Raw genomic sequence first — 23,596 nt, 5'->3', positions numbered from 1 at the left:
TACACACACACACACACACACACACATATCATGGGATACGTTACGTACGCCATGAGATACGTTACCCACCATGGAAAAGACGGTTGGAGGCTAAGATCAAGGCGGCTCGGAAAGATGATTGGAGGCCCAGAGAGGTGTGATGAAAAGGCCAATACCCGAGAGGTACATCCAGATGACTATACCTGAAGCACTCGAAACTGCCAAACAAAGGCCCCAAGCCTTGTCCAGCCGCCTAAAGCGGTACACGAAAGAGAATGAGGCCAGACGAATAAACAGGCTTTTCGCAACACAACCTGCGAAAGTGTACGCTCAGTGGCAGGGTCCGAACAACAGAGCTGACCCACCAAGACTGGAAACTGAAAGGTACTGGAAAGGCATATGGGAGAAGGAGGTTGCACATAACAGCAGTGCACAATGGCTGGTGACCCTGAGAGAGGAGCACAGCAACCTCCCTGAACAGAACCCAGTTACCATAACAGTGGCAGACATACAGGAAAGAGTCTCAGATATGAAGAACTGGACAGCACCAGGCCCGGACATGGTCCACACCTACTGGCTAAAGAAACTCACAGCACTCCATGAGCGCCTAGCAGCACAAATAAACCAGCTACTGAGGGATGGGACTCACCCAGGATGGCTAACCGAAGGGCGAACGATCCTGATCATGAAGGATCCCTCAAAGGGTGCAGTCCCATCTAACTATCGGCCAATAACCTGTCTCTCCACAACATGGAAGCTCATGTCAGGCATCATTGCGGCTAAGATAAGTGGACACATGGATCAATACATGAGCGAAGCACAGAAGGGCATTGGTAGAGATACCAGAGGAGCCAAACATCAGCTCCTGGTTGACAAAACAGTCGCACAAGACTGCAGGTCCCGACGTACCAACCTGTGCACAGCCTGGATTGATTACAAGAAAGCCTATGACTCGATGCCACATACATGGATCACTGAATGCTTGGAGTTGTATAAGGTGAACAGGACCCTAAGAGCCTTCGTTGCGAACTCGATGAGGATGTGGAAAACCACACTTGAAGCCAATGGCAAGCCACTTACCCAAGTGTCCATCAAATGTGGCATATACCAAGGTGATGCACTCTCCCCACTGCTGTTCTGCATAGGACTGAAACCCCTAAGCCAAGTAATCACCAAGACAGGCTATGGATACCGCCTCAGAAACGGAGCTACAATCAGTCACCTCCTCTACATGGATGACATAAAGCTGTATGCTAAGAGCGAAAGGGACATAGACTCCCTGATCCACACAACCAGGATCTACAGCAGCGACATCGGGATGTCATTCGGGCTTGAGAAATGTAGTCGGATGGTGACTAAGAGAGGAAAGGTAGTCCGCACTGAAGGGGTCTCACTCCCTGAAGGAACAATAGCAGACATTGAGGACAGCTACAAGTACCTCAGTATACCACAAGCCAATGGCAACCTCGAACTGGCAACAAGGAAAGCGGCTACGGCCAAATACCTCCAGCGAGTGAGGCAAGTCCTAAGAAGCCAGCTCAATGGCAAGAATAAGACCCGGGCAATAAACTTCTATGCCCTGCCAGTGATCAGATACCCTGCAGGAATAATAAGGTGGCCAAAGGAAGAGATTCAGACCACGGACGTTAAGACCCGAAAGCTCCTAACCATGCATGGAGGGTTCCATCCCAAATCCAGCACCCTGAGACTGTACGCAAGCCGAAAGGAAGGAGGCCGGGGACTAGTGAGTGTGAAAGCCACTGTCCAGGATGAAACATCCAAGCTCCATGAATACATCAAGGAGAAGGCTCCAACGGATGACGTACTCAGAGAATGTCTCAGACAATGGGGAACAGAAGATGAGGCGCTGGAAGAGGGACCATCATGGGAGGACAAGCCCCTACACGGGATGTACCACCGGACCATAACTGAAGTGGCCGATCTCAAGACGTCCTATCAGTGGCTAGAGAGGGCTGGCCTGAAGGACAGCACAGAGGCACTCATCCTGGCTGCTCAGGAGCAGGCCCTGAGCACCAGAGCCATTGAGGCCCAGATATACCACACCAGACAAGACCCAAGGTGTAGGTTGTGCAAAGAGGCACCTGAGACGATCCATCACATAACTGCAGGGTGTAAGATGCTGGCAGGGAAAGCCTACATGGAACGCCATAACCAGGTGGCTGGCATAGTCTACCGAAACATCTGTGCGGAGTATGGACTGGAAACCCCAAGGTCAAAATGGGAAACACCTCCGAAGGTAGTGGAGAATGACAGAGCGAAGATCCTGTGGGACTTCCAGATCCAGACTGACAAGATGGTAATGGCGAACCAACCAGATATCGTGATCATAGATAAAGGGCAGAGGAAAGCCGTTGTAGTGGATGTAGTGGTCCCAAGTGATGGAAACATCAGAAAGAAGGAACACGAGAAACTCGAGAAATACCAAGGGCTCAGAGAGGAGCTGGAGAGAGCCTGGAAGGTAAAGGTGACAGTCGTGCCTGTGGTGGTCGGAGCACTTGGGGCAGTGACCCCCAAACTAGATGAGTGGTTGCAACAGATCCCGGGAACAACATCGGACATCTCAGTCCAGAAATGTGCAGTGCTGGGAACAGCAAGGATACTGCGCAGAACCCTCAAGCTTCCTGGCCTCTGGTAGAGGACCCGAGCTGAATGAGGGACGGACACCACCCGAGGGGGGGTGAGACGAGGAATTTATATATATATATATACTGTATATACACACACACACACACAGTATAAAATGTGTAAAAGTCAGGACTAGCGGCTACTAGAATGCCTGAACATGATTTTGGATTTATCAGAGGCACTTTAAATGGCAGCAGGTGTGTGCTAACTTCCAATTAACACGAGTTTTAACGTGATTGGTTAAGTCTCACCGCAGCCACACCTCATATTAAGAGGGTGTGCATACTTGTGCAACCCCATTTCCTCAGTTATTTTTACTACACCACTTTTTTACAGATTACGTTATTCAGTCATAGAGCACTGACAAAAACATGATGTATCGTCTTTCATGGCCACTGCAACGTAATAAAAGAGAGAAACTCTTGTGTGCCAACTTATAATTGATTGTATTGTAATTTAATGTATTGTATTTGATTTGGCAGTGCATATCGATCTAGCTAGCTAGCTATTTGCTGTATGTATGCTGTATTCTCAGTAGTACAGGAGTTGAATCAGTTCTTTCATTACACCCAACTGTAATTCTATATAAGCGAAGTGTGTGAGTAATTTGGCCACCTCTGGCCCACTGACAGTGTCACCTCTGAGAGTTTGGGCTAAGTAGTCCTTGGTAAGCGCAGACTTTTTCCTGTATTAGCGAGAGAATGACATTCAATCAATAGTCAGCTGCACTTTTAGGTCAGGTGGGTCTCTCAGTGCAGTCTGCAGCCATTTTTGTGCAAGTCACTTGAAGCTCTGTATGCTCACTTGTGTGATTTGTGGAAGAAAAAAAATCAGTGAGCTGATTTGAGTCACTCAGCCCCAATGCCGCATCAATTATGAATTATTATCATTTTGGGTCTTGAGCTGGGAGTTTTTCAAGGTAAGAAAATGAATGTGATTAGTCAAACACAAAACATGTTTTGTTTTACGTTTATGGACAATGGGATTTGTATAGAAAATGGTGAATTAGTACACATGACTCAACGCGACATATCCGCACGCATATGAAGTAATTCGGCCACAATGTAAAGGAAAAAAAATAGAATGACGCAAATGAAGCTGCAATGTTCCCGTCATAAATTTGTTGGCTGGAAAAAAAAGACAACACTTTTCAGACTTAACTCTCGGAAAATTGCAACTTTATTCTAAAAGGAAAATTATTATCTTGTAAAAGTACAGCACTGTTGTAATACAATTACAAACGTAGTCTTGTAAAATTCTTTATTATTATGATATCTTTCTGATTATGACTATTCTTGTAAAATTACTATTACAGTTGCAGTTTTTATAACATTTCAATTTATCTTAAAACATTTACCATTATTTCGACCTAGTTAAATTCCAACTTTATTCTAATATTACAACTCTTTTTCTCAAGTACAGACTGTATTTTAAGATCGGTCCTGATGGTGTCTCTTGAAGGACCAAGAATATGTTTTGTTAGTCTAAAAATTTTGAGAACTACGTGACATTTAGCCCAGTTAGCTTCAAAAGTGTTGCAGCGGCTCTTACAATACACGGTGCCACAGAAGTTTCTCTCAACAGATTAAGATTCGGGGTCAGGGATAATCTTTTTTTTTTTTTGCATTTTCATTCAAAGTCACATCTAAATGTTTTGTCTTTCTATCTTGGCATGTCTGCACACAGAATCAGTGGGATGGGAGGCCGCGGACGGGTCATCAGTATTCCGGCAGGCTCTGCCTCCCGTGGTGTGGGCAGCAGAATAATTTGATTGTGATCGTTCGGATCGATCGCTGTGCCCCGCGGAAGGCGGACTGCCGAGAAGCACGTCCCCTTCAAGATACATTTTTATTTTCTACGAGGAAGGCGCTAAACTTTAATGTACTCGGCTCCATTGCGCCGATATTACAGCGGCCTTCATAAAGGCATTTTCATGTGGCACAAAAAAAGAATAGTGCAGCATGGAAGAAAAAAGCAGAAACATCTCCTACTCGAGAATGTTGAATTTATGTCCCAGGGGATGAATTTGCAGCAGCAGAAGAGCGAAGCAAATGAAACAACTACAAATCATAAAGATGCAAAACATGCAAATGTAGGGGCAGTTTTATCAGAACCAATTAATTTGTGGACAACTGGAGGCTTTTATGAAGGCTCAACAATATGTCAAGCCAGTGGTCTACCTCTACTTGATCCGATTGGCCCAAATGGATGTGACACAAATAGCCTTCAACCAATCACTCTTCAGGCTTTCCTTTTGTTAATAGCTTGTCCTTTTCTAAGCAGTTTTTCATTGCTCTTTAACATGTGGATTTGTGACATTCGGTCAAATGCAACATATTGCCCGTTGTTCTTGATGGATGGAGAAAAGTGATTCACACTATTGTGTCTCAATAATTTTGTCCACATGAATCTGAAATGAAAGTGTTCGTTTTATCTTGCTGTGCTTTGATCACGTGCGGATAAGTGCCGGCTCAGTGGGTACAAGAGCTATGATTTAAGAAGCAAACACACACGCACACACACACGCAAACTCAAAGGTAGAGGTGGTAAAAGAATAGATTGACTCCTTAACTTGTAAAGATAAAGTAACAAAGTACAATCGCAGACATGTACTTAAGTACATTTTTCTGTCCATTAGCCATATACATTTGCCGTTTCAATAACTTGGCGCAAAAAAAAATGCACACGGAATAGTTTCCCCCCCCCCCCTTTTTCTTTTTTTTTTTTTTTTACTAAGTGTCCATACTGAGGAGGGGGAAAATATTGCTATCTTCTGTATGTAATTGAATGCCCATTTACCATCATATAAGCAGTGATAACAGTAACCCGTTACTTCATAACTCACTACTGTATTACTCTAATATGATGACAGGTGGGTAGAGTCACCAAAAGTTGCACTGAAGAACCGTACTGTTACTTTAGAATATTAGGACCCAAGTAAAAGTAAATAGTAATCCTCCAAATAATTCCTTAAGTAAGAGTAAATAAGAAAAACTACTTGAGTACAGTACTGACTAACTGGTGAGTAACTGGTCATTTCAAATCAAGTATGTGCAAATTCAACCATTGTCCAACAACAACTCAGTAACTAAAAACTATAAATACAATCTTTATAATCTAAAAATAATAAAAAACGAGAATGGAATTTGTTATTTTTGCTTTCTTCATAAAAGCTTCATCAATGACGTTGAGCTCCTGCTTTCTGTGGAATTCTACTTTTATTAAGTCAGCTACTCCTTCAGCTTGTTGGAGGGAATCAGAAAAAAATATCAACCAAGCTACAAGGAATTTATTAATCAAAATTTGAGTCATCACCAGAAAAGGGTCGTTGAATATTTTGTGACCTAGACATTTAAAATCAACAATACTGTGCATGCATAGTGTTTAACAGAAAAAATATATTTGCTTTATTCACCAAAATAACTGAATGAAGAGGCTTCCTGTTGACCAAGTTTAGTGATGAAGTTTAGGCATTTTAGTTGCTCTGTGTGTGTGTGTGTGTGTGTGTGTGTGTGTGTGTGTGTGTGTGTGTGTGTGTGTGTGTGTGTGTGTGTGTGTGTGTGTGTGTGTGTGTGTGTGTGTGTGTGTGTGTGTGTGTGTGTGTGTGTGTGTGTGTGCCACCGACAACCTACCAGAACGTGCTTTCCCAAGCTTTTGTAGGCTGAAATTTCCACGAATAGTCCAACAAAGACAGCTCATTATTACGCGTGAACTTTTATTTGTTCATACGCTTGTAATTAGCAAATGAACATTGGCTTAATGTTAGTCAGGGGGTAGTCTTCTTGAAACTCAATAGTTGCATGCTGGTGCATCCTTCACTTCTACGGCCAGACTTGACAGAAATGGGTCACTTTAATCACTTTCAGTCATGTGGCTGGCTGGCTCTGCTTGATTGGTGAAATGGCATCAAACGTCAGATTGGTGACCAGCGCCAGAGCAGGAAGACACCCAAAAAACACTGAAAGTTAATCACGCAAGCAATAAATTAGTAAATAGGTCCACATAAAAGTAATGAACATTAGGAAGTCTCTATTTTTCTCATTAAAAAACACATTAGAAAAATGTGGGTGGTGTTTGGGGTCAACTGGAACAAATTAGAGACATTTACAATCATTTCAATTGGAATGGATGATTTGTGATGGTACCCCAAAAAAGTCTGCTTAAGAATAGTAACAAAGTACAGTATGTACTTGGTGACTTCCCATCACCGACAAACACACACAAACATACAAAAGGTCTGCTCCATTACACTCGCCCACAAACACGCATGATGCCACACACGCCAAAGCTTGTGCCATCACATCACCCTGGCTTTAGCGGCCAGGGCTTCGCTTCTGACTATGCACGCATAGCCTGGCCCCCAGTGGATTTTCCATGCTTTCATGTGGACTTCACTGGGCTCAAAGTGGACTTGGCCGAAGCGCAAACACAAGCACCTCATTAAGCCCAAAGCTGCCATTAAGGCCCATCACAGAGCCCCGCTGATGGAGCTCTCCGCAGCATTGGCAGCCTCTAATTGCTCGAAGCCTAAATGCCTCCACGTTACTGTTGTGTGCACAATATGTGCTGTGTCAGGAGCTTTGAGTTATGTTTGATTTAAAAATAATAATAATAATTTAAAAAGAGAATGTACCCAGTTGATGGAGCCATTACTGTTTCCTTGCTACATCGTGGATTAAAATGGGGTTCTACTGTATACAGGCCAGATGTAATTTAGAGTTTGCGCGCCTTCATTTTTGGACCACATTGAGCCGTAACATGACAAGCAGTGCTCAGGTCTCGTGGAGAGTAAGTAGAGAGCCAAGAGTCATTGTTTCCATTGAGCAGACAATATGCAATGTGCCCATTTGTATTGTTTCTGTTTGTATGCATGGCTAATATTTACAATATTCCTTGACATGTGAGTTTTATGTGCTACGTGACCAAGCTGGTCATGCAAAACACTCGTACCGTATTTAAAATTATCTTCTCCCATTGGAATGGAAGGAAATGCTGTTATTACATTTTAGCCTTGTACAAAAAAAACCCAGAAAGATTGTGCACTCGAAAAAATAGCACTCCATAATGTTGTACTTTTCTAAAAACATACAGCAATAATAGTATTAAATAAAATTTATAGTAATGAAACAATTTTTGTCACATTAGACAAGTTCTCTTGTAACCGCCTTGTACATATCAATATCAGACAATAATTTTTACTCCTCAAATCCTCTCTCAGCTCATCAGTGCGGCATTAATATTAGTCATTCTATGAATGTCAGCACCGCTAGAATGTCAGTGTACGTGCTGACGCTGCACTTTTTGTTTTCAATTCATTTTTAAAAGGGTTTAAGCACTGCAACATCAATGCTAAATAGCATTTGGATTAAATTCGCAGATTGAAGGCTAAACTGTGGTTGGAATAAATACATGTGTACTGTACTTCTCTTTGTTTTATGTTGAATTGGAAGTAGCAATAAGCCACTTGAAGACTCTTTTTTTGAAGAATTGTTCACTATTTGTCAAAATGCTGCCATTGTGAAAGGAATGGAATTCACTGCCACCCTAACAAAAATCAGCCAATTGATGGCTTTTATTTTGAAAATCCCATGAGTCATGTCACTAGTATCTTAACGTTGCAAATTCCATTAAGTACATTGAAGACTGAACTGTCCTTGGATGTGAATGGTCGTTTTGTCTTAATGCCTCTCAATGGTGTTTTGTGTTACAATGTATGATAGATAGTATTAAGCGGGCGGACTTTGTTGATCACATCGTTTGGTGAAACCTTTTGTTGTTTAAATATTTATCCTTCTCCATCTTGCCTATCCCCACTCTGGTCTTATTTGGAGAACTTTGAATGATAGCAGGTGCTTAAGAATACTTTAGAAATTGTGTTTTAATAAGTTTACAGTGTGTAAGATTAACCACAACAATGAATAAAAAAACACGTTCTACAGAAATGGTCTCTTTATCATTATTATTTACCTCTTGCACTTGCGTCTGGATGGTGTGACCGCAATAAATGGGGGTTCACCGAGGCAGCTGCGAGTTGGAGCTCTCTCTCTGTCTATCTCTTTCTCTCTCTCTCTCTCTCTCTCTGGCACTCACTCCCAATTGTGTGATTGACTTTGACGTTGGCACGAAGACTTCTGACTGAGCTTGTGTTGCTACTTGTGGTTCCACTGCCTTCCTGCCTTTTCTTCTTCTCAAGAGGCTCTCCTGACTCCTCCATCGTCTCTTTCCTGTGTGTGTCTCTCTCTCTCTGTACAGGTACGACCAGGCAGCCCAAGGAGGGGGAGGTGCCGGGGGTGGACTACAACTTTGTGACTGTGGAACGTTTTATGGAATTGGAGCAAAGCGGAGCCTTACTAGAGAGCGGAACCTATGAAGGTGAGTGTCAGGGAAACGTTGTCTCTGTTATAACGTAAGTTATACTTGAGATAATTTTCATGACTAGGTCTGAGGATTTATTTATTTCTATATTTATTTGCATAACTGAGTCACTGGCAGTGTGGTGCGGTGTTGTCAAACTCATTTTTGTTGTGTGCCACATCGGTTTCCCTCAGAGGCTGGTTATGAGTGTGAAACCAAATAAATGTATAATCACATCATCATATAATTACATACCAGGGCTGTTGGGCGGAATTCTCCAAAATTACTACTTTTTAGGAAAAAAAAAAATCCGTCTTGCTTGAATTACCAAACACCGCATTGTTCAGGTTGTGTATAACAACTGTATAATGCTACCATATACTGCTGCGCACAAACATTTACACAACAGCATCCCCAAATCATGTCCAATCAGTAATTTAATATGCTTAAAAATCATTAATCAGGCCTCCAGACTAATATTTTACTCAGAGCACAGTAGTCCCAAGTGCTGGAAGAAAATTTAGGGGCACACACGGTAAAATTACTTGCAAAGTAAATATTCACATTTGCCTTGTTTTTAGTACTGATGAATACTTGCAGGAACTAGCATGCTTTCAATTCACATTCTACTGTGCACATTTTGACACCACATAACCCCAGAATGTAAGTAAGTTATACTGCTTGAATACAAAAAAAATGTAGACAGTATAAATGTGAGAGTGAACAGTCTATATATATATATATATATATATATATATATACACATATATGAGTGTGTGTGCTCTGTGAATGAATGACTGGCGACCAGTCAAGGATTGGTCTCATCTGGTACACTACTGTAGATTTACTGGGGAGAAAATAGGCACTGATCATCCTCTTGACTATTGCTTGTTGTTACGATATTGCTTGTTGTTACGATATTTGAGGTTTTGATGATGAGATTTTATTTCACTTCAAGGCAGCAATAACCGAACTTTTTAGTGCCACTAACATGAAAACATTGACCCCTGTCTTCGTTCCGGGCGTAAGTCTAGCGCGAAACACACTCTAACTGTGCACATGGGTGGAGTTTTCTTTCTTTTGATATTTTGCTCGACTTGATAATGAGGCGTTTGCGCCTTTGTGAGCCATTGTGGGATGGAACTTAGTGTTTTCCCCCAAATAATCCTCATGGCATCCTTGATTTTGATCAAAATCAGGGCGGTACGGACCGCTCGCTCCAGCACACCGCGCTTATGTTGCGGACACAACAATTGGACTCGCTGGAGTTTGTGCATGACATTGGCACGTAAATATCTCCTCTTTCGGATGATGTAGTTGATGGTGTGTGTGACGTGGGCATTTGGAGTCCGCCTTGCACCTCTCGGTCACTCATGTTTGAGTGACCCCCCTACAGTGATGGAGGTGCGATTAAAACACATTTAAAAAGTTAGAGCCCATTTACCATTGAAGATCTCTACAGGACTATACATTTTTCACAAAACAGGTTAATATATCCAACCTATCAATTTTATTGTCTCAATAAAGTACTCAGACTTTTCATCTTGAGGCGACATAATGCAACACAGCTCCAGTGGAGTTTTATGACACTTCTCAGACACTTCAAATCTCCATAAGAGTTTTCGGATTTGTTCTCAAGCCATTTTCAACACTTTAACTTGGTTCAACATCATTTGCAAAAAGGACATTTAATAGCAGTGTAATTGATGATGGAGATGTAGAAGTATAGTGCGTGCGTGTGTCTTGTCATGTGTTTTGCTATGCTGCAAGCGATACATGTACAGATGGAAGGGGCTTGCACAAAGCTATTTGCCCAATAGCTTTGTGGGCATGTGTGCTGGAAACACACACACACACACACACACACACACGCGCGCGCGCTCAGGAGGCATGCGCTGATTGCTCTCTGCAGTCAGTTGTGTCTTTTTGGACAGCTGTGTATTGAGTCATATTCGTGAAAAATGTGTCAAATTTGATCTTGAAAGACTTCTCAAGGACAAAACAACGGTTAAAGGTCTTCAACAGTTCCTGAAGCAAAACATTCAACAATGTGGTTTTTATGCCATTTTTGTCATGAGAATTGAAAAAGAAAGCTACGTCCATGCGATCAAATCATGTATCTATCTATCTATCTATCTATCTATCTATCTATCTATCTATCTATCTATCTATCTATCTATCTATCTATCTATCTATCTATCTATCTATCTATCTGTCTGTCTGTCTGTCTGTCTCTTTCTTTCTTTTTCTCTATCTCTATCTATCTCTAAATTTTCTATATCCATGATCTGTATGAAAAATTAGGCTTTTACAAAGATAGCCATGCTTCATATTGATTGACACTGTGAGAGAGCTATTTATTCACTGATTGAAAAACATTTTTCCCCTCACACAACAATGTGGACTTTTGTGCGAAACAAGAAAAGACAACGAAATGCAAAGAAAGTCTCGTTTGAGGCAGAGTGGAGGAATGTCCATGAAGAATTGAACGATAACATCCACGTGGCCTTTCCCTCCCACCATCTCGACCTCAATCTGATAAACATGCTGAAAATTCAATTTGGCGTCGAGTGGAACACAAACTGAGTGCTCGCTTGCTTCCTCCCATGCTAACATTTAAAAAAAGGGCTGAGAGCATTGGCTGATTTCACAATAAATGGGTAAGAAAGCCCAAAGGAAGGACAAATGACTATTTAATATGATCAACAAAGCCATTTAGTGAACCTCATTCATCGCGGCCAATATGTTCCAGACTTACCAGCAGTATATGAAAATCCGCCACAGACTATTAGAGAGACCAGAAGAACGAAATATTTCTTTACACCTCTCCCACGCACTTTAAGCATTTTTAGCGTCTGTTTTCAGTTTAGCAAATAAGAGGGCAAGCGTGGTTGCTTTTACACCAAAATGTTCTACCAAACAGTTTCATGTAAAGTCTGCTAGCTTCATGCTAACCACCTCATTCCTAGGCCCCAGGAACGTAAATTATGTGTGCCACATCCACTATGAAACGTGAAACAAAACCCATGATAACAAAGCCCAAAACCGCTCCTTCCTGTGTCTGATAGAAAGTCGCGCACATAACCGTTTTACGATGAGAACTCTCAGGAATAAGGTTGATAATGTGTTTTTCAGTAGAACACAAATCAGCATTGCGCCTACAATCATTGTAAAGATTCAAATTGATCAGACTTAAGGTTTTTTTTTCCAGGTACAAGATGCCGTTCGACTGATTTCTTCGCTATGCTGTTTATTGCCATTCTTAGCTGAAGTTCACTGTCAAATTAAACACAAAACAAAAAATAGTACACATGGTTTATTTAAAACAACCACATACATTTGTCTTATTTGAAAGTCTGCTTGCTTAATGGGCGGCCCGGTGATCGGGTGGCTAGCGCGTCGACCTCACAGTGCAGCGGTACCGGGTTCAATTCCAGCTCCGGCCTTCCTGTGTGGAGTTTGCATGTTTGACCTGTGCCTGCGTGGGTTTTCTCCGGGTAGTCCGGTTACCTCCCACATTCCAAAAACATGGCAAGCTGATTGAACACTCTAAATTGTCCCTAGGTGTGAGTGCGTTGACGTGAATGGTTGTTCGTCTCTGTGTGCCCTGCGATTGGCTGGCAAGCAATTCAGGGTGTCCCCCGCCTACCGCCCGAAGACAGCCGGGATAGGCTCCACCATGCCCCACAACCCTTGTGAGGCTAAAGCGGATCAGAAAATGGATGGATGGATGGATGCTTGCTTAATGCTAACACACAAATAGTATACATGTTGCAAGAACCCTTTCAGCAATGGTAAAGCAACACAAGTAGACAGACAATCTATCAATACTGGCAGGCATATTCTTTACCCTCTGTGAAAAATGATGAATATTGTATAGATATTACTACTGAGCAGGTCCTGAGCATTTCTCTGTCTCTTCTTCTATTAAACTGCCCTTTTTCGAGCAGATCCCAGTGCTGCCTGTCCTGTTGTGGCACTCAACTCTAAATACAGACTTGCCTGTGTCCAGTAAAAACCCATTAAAAAAATAGGATTGCTTAAAAATTGGTCACAAACAGGCAGCCGAAAGAGCGTAGAAACATATGATAGCAGATCTTTGATAGGGTTAGCAGCGGGCTGTCCGGTGAGCATGCAGTGAGCAATTTCTCATTTTCCACCAGATAATTAACCAGTTTTTTTCAGCGTCTTTGAATGCAACAGCAGGTTTTCTGCTCCCCAACAAATGCTGCTGCTTTGCCCCAAGGGACAGTCAAGCTTCAAAGCAGGTGTGCGAGAGCAGGCTGAGTCGTCATTGTGGTGTGTGCGTGCGTGTGTGACTGCGCGTTTTTGGGGGTAAGGAGCAGATGTGGTACAAAGGCTGGAGGCCTCTGATGTTCATCGCTGTGCGGTCGGAAGCTGTCGGTCTGTGGTAATATTTCATTTCACTTGCCATGCCATGGCGACTTCACAGGATAAATAATAAATGATAGAACAGGGGAAGTATACATCCAGCAGTTGTGATCCAGCTTTTAGTCATTCTTAAGAAATGCATTTTTCTTTTGTTTTAGTTGAATTACTTATTTTTCGACATGGTGTAAGCTTCAGTGTTACCAAATCCAAATGCAGTTTGTTTTTGTTTTTTTACTGTTGTAATAATGGATGACTCATATTTATGGACAACTGGAAGCACACGTTACGCATGCGCATGTTTTATTTTCGTATTATTACTATCGTAGTGCACGGCCGCAGAAACTGCTGTGTGAACGCAAGTGGGGCTGCACCGGGGTTAACACGCTTCTCTTTAGTAAGCAGCTTTTTATGTGTGATCGCTCTACAAAATTTACACTAGTGTTAGGTATATCGCAACAAAATACGTCGGTGCAGCACCAATGCAAGTGTGTGCCGTGTGAACACCCCTAATGTTCCAATTTTACAACAGTAACATTGTAATATAACAAGAAATTGTCAAGTTGTAATGTTGCAAAAACAGTGTTGGAATTCATAAATGAATGATAAAGTTATTTTAAGATAAACAATTGTACATTTAACATGCATGCTCTGAATGAATTGCTTCATTATAATGAACTTGATTATATGACATACAAATGATTGAACTATTTGTGCGTCTCTCTGTGGTCCTCATTAGATAACTTCTACGGCACACCTAAGCCACCAGCAGAGCCGTCCCCAGCAGCCCCTCCTCTTAATGTGAGTGAGGCCCTGCTGCCCGGAGCCCGGCCCAGCGCCCAGGGCAAGAGGAAGAGGAACCAGTCGGTCAGCAACATGGAGCAGCGCGCCAGCCTGGAGCCGCCAGAGGAGGAGGAAGAGGAGAGCCCCGTCGTCAATGGCAACGGAGTGGCCATCACGCCAGGTACGATGACACAACAGATCCCAGATTATGATACAGTGAAAGCCCCGTTTACTGCCAAGGTTGTGTTTCAGAAGCACCTATGAGACCCCCCCCCCCACCCCAAAAAAGAAAAAATATATATTTAGATAGAGAGAGAGAGCGAGAGAGAGAGAAAATGGACATATGTATTGCTTGAGGTTCTCACTCTCTTGCACTCAAGAATAAGAGAATCTTGAAACTGTAACATCACTTTGCAGGAACAAAAAGAAGAACTCACTCGCACACGTCTCCGAATAAGAGGACAAGTGTGCTTGCATCCAGCTTTTTATTTATCATTCCCAGTTGAGGTTTCCTGTAACACTGACACATAAGATAAACAGAATTAAACGTTGTAGGTGTGGTTGTTAAAATTATATTGTCGATATTTTATGTTCTACGTTCTGTTGTACTTTTGTTATTTTATGTGAAATGTTCTGTAAAGTGCCTTTTTACAGCTGCAGCTGTTAACGATGCACTACATAGGTAAAGACGTGTTACTGTATTGTTTATTGAAATATCAAAATTTCCAACCACACCATGTAATTTCATAGCATTAAAAGGCCGCAAGCTTAATGCTAACAAGTCATGTGAAATGCCATAGACGGGCAAACAGAAATGAGCAGACATGTTACCATAATTGAAAACACAAATAAATAAATAAATAAAAATGCTCCTTTCACACGTGGATTAGCAAGGCATACAAAGAACACATTACACACAGACATATTACCTCTCCTTATTCTTCTTATTCTTATTTTCAATAAATAATACCAAAAAAGTCTACAAAAAAAGACATTTAAAAAAACATTTAACTTGTTTTCTTTTACCTAGCCTGTACAGGAAATTTTTCAATTCTTACTTTGACTGTAATCTTGTCATTTTAAACTGTGTTTACTTACAGTTAAAGTAAAAATAATACTGATGATGATAATACGCTAGAAAACATCAAAGTAGGCTGCATGTGAAGGAAATATGATCAATACACGTATCATATTTGATTCAGCTCTTGTATTGGCTCGTACAACTCTGCCCATGTGTGCCTGATGAAGCGTCCAGTGCCATAAGCATAATTTCTGCATTCTCTTTTTCTGTTAGCACGGAAAATATTTCACAGCATCAAATTAAGGCAGAGAGTAAATTCTTTTTGGAGCCCCAAACTGTCCCATTGGTTGTTGCTCTCGAGCACACAGGTGGAATTTTATATAAACGAGCGGCTGCATTTTGTGTTTATTCCCCCCCCTGTCCCGTCCCCCCCCCCCCCCCCGTCCTCCCCCGATGGGATAAATAAGGAGTTTATTTTCCCTCTTCAGTCTGTCTCTTGTCTGCCGCTTGTCCATAAATCTGGCCCGCCGACTGCACCCGGACCGCTCGTTGCCAACATTAACACGCTCGGCTCGGGGTCGATGCGACTGCACCGGGTCCATAAACTTGCATAACACGGGCCTCAAAGGCACCTTGATGACTTTTGCGCTATCATTGTTCTGAGTGTCATTAGTGCCTCCATCGGCCTTGCTGCTTGGTTTCTATTAATACGATGCCCATCTTTTCTTCTCCTCTTTCTCCTGACCTCCCTTCCTCCTCCTTCTCCGTCTCCTCCTCGGCCGGCCTGGCTCGTTGCGGCATGTCATCGTGTTTAGCCTCCTCGTGTGTCATGCTATTTTTGCTTCTACATCTGGCCTTTGACAGAAACAACCTCCAGTGATCCCTGCGCGTTGTTTTTTTTCTCCTGCAGCAGAGAAGCAAAAGGCTTCGCATCAGTTGACGGTGATGCTGAAAGACTCGCATCCAACAGAAGTTCTCTTTAATTAATCCGTTTTTATTATTATTGTTTAGCCATCAAACATTGCATTTAATTAAATGAAATAGCCCATATACATTAATGTAACAAATTGACCAGCAGGGATTGAATTTACGCCCAATGCAAAATCTCACTTCCTTGGTCCTTAAAAAGTACTTCCTTCTGTCCAATTTAACATGTTTAACCTGAAGGAGTAATTTATGGCCTTTCATGTGAGCAGATAATTAGAAACAAACAAACAAACAAACAAGACCCAAACAGGTTGAAGTTAGTGTACAAACAAATTATGATTCAGTTACTGATTTGGTCTGTAACATGTTAGAACATCAGGGGAAATATGGATCATTACTCTCGCCAAATAAAAGCAGCTGTTTGTAAACGTTCTGTATGTATTAAACACAAAAATAATCAATAGTCACGTTTACGTAGAGCCTTACGTAGAGCCTTCCATTTTTCAATTCCTATTCCAATTTAAAAAAAACAAATTCCCAAAAGTAATGAAAATACTCCATATCAGACAATACGGTAAAGTCGTACGTGACTTCATCAAGAGCAAGAAACCTGATGTGACGTCATGTCATAGCTCTCTCCTTTCGCTCTAAATACGTAAATAAATATCGACTGATTGGTGAGAGTTCTACAGCCACCAAATTTGAATGTCTGCTAAAAGGCCAGCCAGCGACCCTGGGGCCCATTGTGAAAGTATTTGCGGTGATCGACGGTTTCCATCTATGCTAATGCTAGTCGAGTTAACGCCCGCTGTTGGCAGTGACGAGGCAATCCATTTGCGTTGAACATAAGCCACAGCTTGCTCAGTGGTCAAATGATTTTCATGAGGCTAACTTTTTTTTTTTGTCAACGCCAAATCTTGTGCTATCAATCTAGAACATACATCCTTGATTTGGGGGATTTTTGTGACACCAGTGAACATAGACCACGGCAGTAAGCACACTGCACAGAGTGGATTGGGTGTCGCTGTACATTTAATTCATGACGATTTAAGGACGTTTCTTCTAGCGGTCATTGAATGTGTGTCATATTTAATGCTCACATTTTGTCTTTTTGTTTAGTTTTTTTCTTCAAACAAACCGTTCCCTTAGATCGGTTGTTAAATAGTGACATGCAGGTCAATAGCTCGTTTCGATCGACAATGTGATCAACATTGCTGGTGACAGTTGTTATATTTCGTAAACACTACATTTTGTATTACTGGCTGTTATTACATTCAATTCAGGTATAGATTTCTCTGTAATGAAATAAAACACCTTTATTTATTCTTTGCAACTGATGGTTAGAGTACATATTGGCAGAGGTAGGTAATCCAAGTACAGAAATTCCTACCGCAGAGTGGCGTTAGCCACAGGTGCTTTGACTCCATTGGCAGGTTAATGGAGCTCAGAGTTGTGGTGAGGAACAGTTGGTCACTTATGGAGATCAATTGACCATAAATGGCTTTGATTGACGATCAATGCTCACATACTTTTCCACAAAAACTGTCCGATCACGATCGGTGGCCGGCCAATCAATGTTTTTTTTTTAATTTGAATTTTGATTTGCTGCTCTTTAGCACAGTGCCTTATCTCTGTTTTGCTCATCTAATTTCATTGCCTTTTACATTAAAAAAAAACATTTAATGCCTGAGAAGAGGCAAATTTTTAAAAGTATTTCTGAAATGTGTCATGTTCCGTATTCGGCAGCAGGTGGCACGCGTTCACTCCTGCCGCCTGCACACCTGCTGCCTATTTGTCAGTGATTGCACCTGCTTTATCTAGGCGCTCCGACGGTCAACCCATTGCCGGAGTATTGCATGCCATGCCACTGCTGTTGCCTATGATTGTAATTCTTATTCGATACCATTCGCTGTTGGTTAAATTTTCGTCGTCCCAAGGGAATTGTTATATTAGCGTACGTGAACTAGTACTTGTCTTAACATATTTTCCTTGCCATTTTTTGCAAGCGTTTTCTGTTGTCGCGTTTCCTTATTTCCTGGTTCTCGTTTTCACCAGCGCTTTCTGTTGTTTATTTGACGGGGTTTTGTTTGTAATAAATATTTTTGTTTTGACGAAGTCCTTGTCGGTGTCTGCTCCTTCGGGGATCCACTTATTCTCTGTTATGTACGAAGCAGTTCCCTTTTCCTGCTTCATGCGTAACGTGACAAAATGAAAAGAAGACTGATTTGCACGGCTCTCCAAATAAGGTGCGTGCTTGCTTCAAGCTGTTTCTCACTCCCGGGTTGACTGTAAAACTGCCCTATAATACAAGAGAATGAAACGTTGTACATTTAAAATGTTCACCCAAGCCGTTTCATAATGAAAGTCTGCCATTATATTAATAATAAACCTTCAAACAACCTTTAACGCACACAGAGCAGAATGAATATTTTATAAAATATATATATATATATATATATATACATATTTTATACATATATTCACTCTATGACTAGAGTTTAGTTGGGGACCTTCTTTGTACATAAGTACATTCCAGAATGTGTACTTGTTTTACTTATTTACAGGAGTTGAATCAGCATTTGTACTTTTGCCAAATGTGCTAAGCATACATTCTGCTGCGGCACTTTCGGTGAAAGAGGCATAAATATTGCCTCAATCTTGCTCGTAGCCCCCAAAGCCACCCATGTGTTGTGTGTGATGGCAAAGAAAGAGCTGGTGGCATCTATTGTCACTCTCTAAATCCTTTCCTTGTGTTTCTGACTCACTCCCTGACCCTGAAAGTCTCTGTCTTTGCCGGTTTCTCTCTTTCTGACGTGCTCTGTTCTCCTCATGTTCGCTGTCCTCAGAACCCTCTCGCCCTAACTCTCTCCCCTCTCTCCCTCCTGGGGGTTCACAGCTTGGCTGCATTGACTCATCATGTATGCCGCGTGTAGTATGCAGTGTGAGTCCATGTCTGTGTGTGTGTGTGTGTGCGTGTGTGCGCGTGCGCGCGTGCGCGCGTGCGCGCGTGCGTGCGTGCGTGCACAGCCCCTCGACAAAAAAGAGTCAGACTGGCATTTCCAAGTATTTGCAAGAAATAACTAGAATAGAGCACACACAACTCTTCTCAGATGCGATGAGTTTTCGCTTCCTCCTTCGTGGAGGTAAGATGAAAGCACGACACCATTTATTTATTTATTTATTTGTTTGTTTGTTTTTGAGGCCGAAGAGGGAACACTTTCATCCATTTTTCTATTTCATCCAAGATGACTTTGGATGAGGAGTAGGGTACAGTCTGGACTGGTCGCCAGTCAGTCACACGGCACATGTCGACAGACCATTCACATTCAGTCATAATTTCGAAATCTTTTTTTTTTAATAAGAAGTACTGACCTACATTTTCAACCTACTATAAAACCTTGTGAATAATAATATTTGGGGGGGGGGGGGTTACAGGGCTCTTAATAAGAAATGAAAAATTATTTTGATAATTACCAGTATTTAAGGGTTGTCAAATAATAATAATAATAATTAAAATCCGACTAAAGGGCGTTCCATGCACAAATTAACTCGATATGCTTCACATTCTATCATTAAAAGTACAATATTTAAAAGCAGTTAAAAACAGAGTTAGAGACTTAAAATCAAAGTAAAGAAATAAGAATAAATGCTTCCTAAAATTACTAAGAGAGCAGACAGTGCAGGAACAAGATTTTCAAAAACATGATTTCAAGCGAAACCGGTTTTGTCTTGCTACCCTTTTCAATTCCTCAGAAATTGGTTTTGTAGTGTCACTTATTAAACAACCTGTATAGCATTTTTGTAAAGTACTAATGAATTCGATCATTTTGATGTGATAGTTGTGGTCAATTCCTACTGACTCTACCATTTGCATTCTTGACCGCTTGATGAACAATTAAGCCTGAGTTGACCAAAATATAATGCACCGGTTCTTCATGCGCAGAGTCCAGCGAGCACGAGGACAAGAGCACCGATGCATCCGGGGAGGTTGCCGTGGAAACCTGCAGCCAAGCGGCAGCCACGAGTGAGGCTCCCACCGAAGCAGAGGATGCACCCAAATCTCCGGACAAGTCCCCCAACAAAGTCCCGGATGTAGATGAGGAAGAGCTGGGCCCTCTGCCTGACAACTGGGAGATGGCATACACGGAGAAGGGGGAGGTCTACTTCATTGAGTAAGACCATAAATGGTTTGATTGATTAATTTATTTTAACCCCTTGAGAGATGATTTTTTTACTTTCAAGGTACAGTGTTTTCCAAGAGAGTCACAACTTCAGTGTGCATGAAACACTGGAGCATATGACGTGCTGGTGAAATGCAGCCAAAAAGAAATGAAAAGCAACACATTTTATAATTATTGAAATAAATGCATTACTTATGTATTTGTCATCATAATTATTGATGATGATTATTTTTATTATCATTATCAGGGGTGCACATAAAAATGAGAACCAGAGGTTGTTGTTTGGTGCTCATTTGTTTCCAGACCCACCGACCTCTAAGATTTTACGACACATCTAGGCAAGGTAGAGCCCACGGGCCACATCTCGAGTGAGTGATTTCTCTGACCATTCTAGTAATTGAAAGAAAAGAGAGAAAAAAATCCTTCCAATGCCAAGTGTGGTCGTCAGGTTAGCACCAATCGTATTTGCTGTCAGCACACACTGAAAATAAGAGGTGGGGGGCGGGGGGGGATATGTACACTGTCGACATTTTTTGTGAATGTTACGTGCAGATACAGTGTCATTTTATTGTGTGTGTTTATTATTGTCATATTTATTTCCAGTTTTTATGTCCTCCTTACAACAACATCATTCTAGCAGGGCAACACGAGTAGCAGCTTGTTAAGATAATACAATTGACTGTTTTATAAAAAACACAATCAATTCCTGTTGACCACATTTGAGTTTCATGGCAGAATGGGACATTGTGATCAGCGAGGTTACATAGCACAGTTCTCAAGGGCAGATGTTATGCGAATGGGATTTTCGAAATGCAGACACCCTATGAATGTAAACATTTTAAAATATAAATGTGTGTCCTGTGGTTGTCGGTCAACCAGTTCAGGGTGTACTCCGCATCCCTGTGACCCTCGTGAGGAGAAGCGAATTCGAAAATGGATGGACAAAATGGATATACATGTTTTTCACAGGACAGCGACAATAGGGTGCATTTAGTATTTTTGTGTTATCGTACATTCAACACAAAACTGCAGTCACATCAGATCCTCTCTGGGCTTCAGCGGAGAGGATTGACGTAGAGATATGCGAGTTTGGGGAGTTTCTCCTGAAAGTTCATGAGCTGGAAATTGTAAAACCTTCTTGAAATCCACCACAGCTTTCCACCAGACTGCAAGGTAAGTGTAAATAGCTGAATTCCCCAGCTGGGTGGAGGAGTCATTGGAGTAGTAAAAAAATAATTCTAATCATAAAAAGATGCTGCAGGATAGAAAAGTCCAAGTGCCAACGCTCATGTCCGAGGAGCTTAGATTCTAGGTTGGAATGTGAGTCTCACATGAGGAAATCGGTGAGGAAGAAGTAAAAATATTGAGAACCAGTCTAAGTCCGCCACTGAGACAAAGTGGTGGGGGGGGGGGGGGGGAAGAGCGGCTGAAGCTGTCGATCGTCTGGAGCATGAGGATGGGAGGATCCCTTGTCGTGACTGTTGTCGTGGCAACCAGGAGTTTGAACTGTGGATTGGCAGCATAAACAAAAAAGGGAGATGCTTCTCTGAATAGACGCCTTCCCACCAAAATGGCGCCGCAGTTGGCAGCCGTCTTCAAGAGCGCTGCGTTTTTTGCCGTTTGCTTTTATCATATGGCCCTGCGATTGGCTGGCAACCGGTTCAGGGTGTCTGTCCCCCGCCTACTGTCCGAAGACAGCTGGGATAGTCTCCACTACGGCCCGCGACCCTTGTGAGGATAAATGGATCAGAAAATGGACGGATAGATGGATGGATGGATGGATGTTTTTTTCTTATTTCATGTGGACCTGTTGTGTACAGCGTTTAGGCCATGACATTCATCAAAGGAGAAAAATCTGTGCTTGATGGGTGTGTTTCTTGGCCTCATGTGTGTCTCAGCATTATATGGGCAGAATGTCTATTTGAATGTTCCCACTTGTGTTTTTTGCACCTAGTCAGTGTAAATGGGCTTAAACAATGTAGGAGGAGTAAAACTATGTAAGTGTGAGTACTTTTGGCACCTCGTGTCGCACTTAGTCGTGTTGGATTGTTCCCCCTCTGCTTTCTGTGTGGTTTGTTGTGTAAACTTCCCAACTGCCAGACCTCTCTATTGAATAATTGATGCACCTTAATGTTTGCTAATCGGGCTCGCTGACTCGGGTCCAGGTCAGTGTTCCTTTGATCTAACGATCGTCTCCCGCTTGTCGTCTTTTTCATCTTCTTGTACAGTCACAACACCAAGACCACATCATGGCTGGATCCTCGATTGGCCAAGAAGGCGAAGCCTCCGGAAGAGTGCAAGGAAGATGGTGAGTGCCAAATGTGCAAGCTTACAATCCTTCCATTTCTGTATTTCTGTTTATCAGACTTGAGCTGCCGTTTGTTTTGTGAGAAGCGTTTCATCTCGCCGCTTCCTGCTGTTTTCATACCTGCTTCTCGATTTAGCGCCATGGCACAAAACTGCCGTGTTTGTACGGGTGTGAGCCTCCCGGCCGTGCTCTCAAACTCGCATGTGATTTGTTTCCTTTTGTAGTAACAATGTAAACTTGCTTTGGAAAGAGATGTTTTCAGGAGAGCAACACAACTGGCGTCTCACAGCAAGATGATTCAAGTGCATTTTGCCCGTGTCTTTTGTCTGGTTTTCTCCAGCTTCCTACAATGCAGTGGTATCTTGATGTACAAGTGCCTCAACTTACAAGTTTTCTGAGCTGTTCTTGCTTTTGTCGATTTTATTTTGTGAGCCAAAATGTTTGAGAAAAGCAAGTTTCTGATCCGCCGTCGCTCGTGGGAAGCGGAATAAAATGGAGTCATTTTGGGTACTGAAATGCCATAGCATATGGGCAAGGAGAGCCACAGTCATCAATGAACTTTCAAAACTTTTCAAAAGACAAACAGCCAAACACATAAATACAAAATGGGAATACTCCTAAGCAACTGCTGTAGGCCACAACTCATGCCCAGACACTCATATGCAGACAAAGCCAACCTGGCTCCTCCTGACATTACTCACTAGGCCGCGTCCCTTAATTCATTACATAAATACTCAAGTACATACTCTAGTTGTACTTTAACTTGCCAAGCATATTTTGGGAATGTTGACGGAAACCGGAGTACCCGGCGAAAACCCATGCAGACACAGCGTCTAGAGGCAAACTCCACACAGGAAGGCCCGAGCACATAATCGACCCTCTGTACTGTGAGACGGACATGCTAACCCGTCGCCCATCATACACAAATACTTACAGTTTATACATGTACACCATATAATTAAAAAAAAAAAAGTGGCCCTTGAGAACAGAAGTGGCTCACCCCTGGTT

The 23,596-nt window shown here is 42.1% G+C and overlaps 1 protein-coding gene across 5 annotated transcripts in view; it reads left to right on the top strand.

Annotated features, from left to right (window-relative positions):
- The window catches only part of magi2b (membrane associated guanylate kinase, WW and PDZ domain containing 2b), a 120,065-nt gene that overhangs the window by 46,934 nt on the left and 49,535 nt on the right, over positions 1-23,596 (top strand). For all 5 annotated transcript variants that reach the window (XM_086108726.1, XM_086108730.1, XM_086108729.1 and 2 more), the window contains exons 3-6: positions 8,878-8,997; positions 14,108-14,332; positions 20,043-20,271; positions 22,509-22,588. In XM_086108726.1, coding sequence (XP_085964852.1) covers positions 8,878-8,997; positions 14,108-14,332; positions 20,043-20,271; positions 22,509-22,588 — 654 coding nt within the window. The remainder of the gene's footprint in view (positions 1-8,877; positions 8,998-14,107; positions 14,333-20,042; positions 20,272-22,508; positions 22,589-23,596) is intronic.

Source organism: Hippocampus guttulatus, chromosome 4, assembly GCF_054856545.1.
Source record: "Hippocampus guttulatus isolate MCC_2025c chromosome 4, RoL_Hgut_1.0, whole genome shotgun sequence".
Taxonomy (NCBI): Eukaryota; Metazoa; Chordata; class Actinopteri; order Syngnathiformes; family Syngnathidae; genus Hippocampus; species Hippocampus guttulatus.
This window is presented reverse-complemented; position numbering and strand designations above follow the sequence as displayed.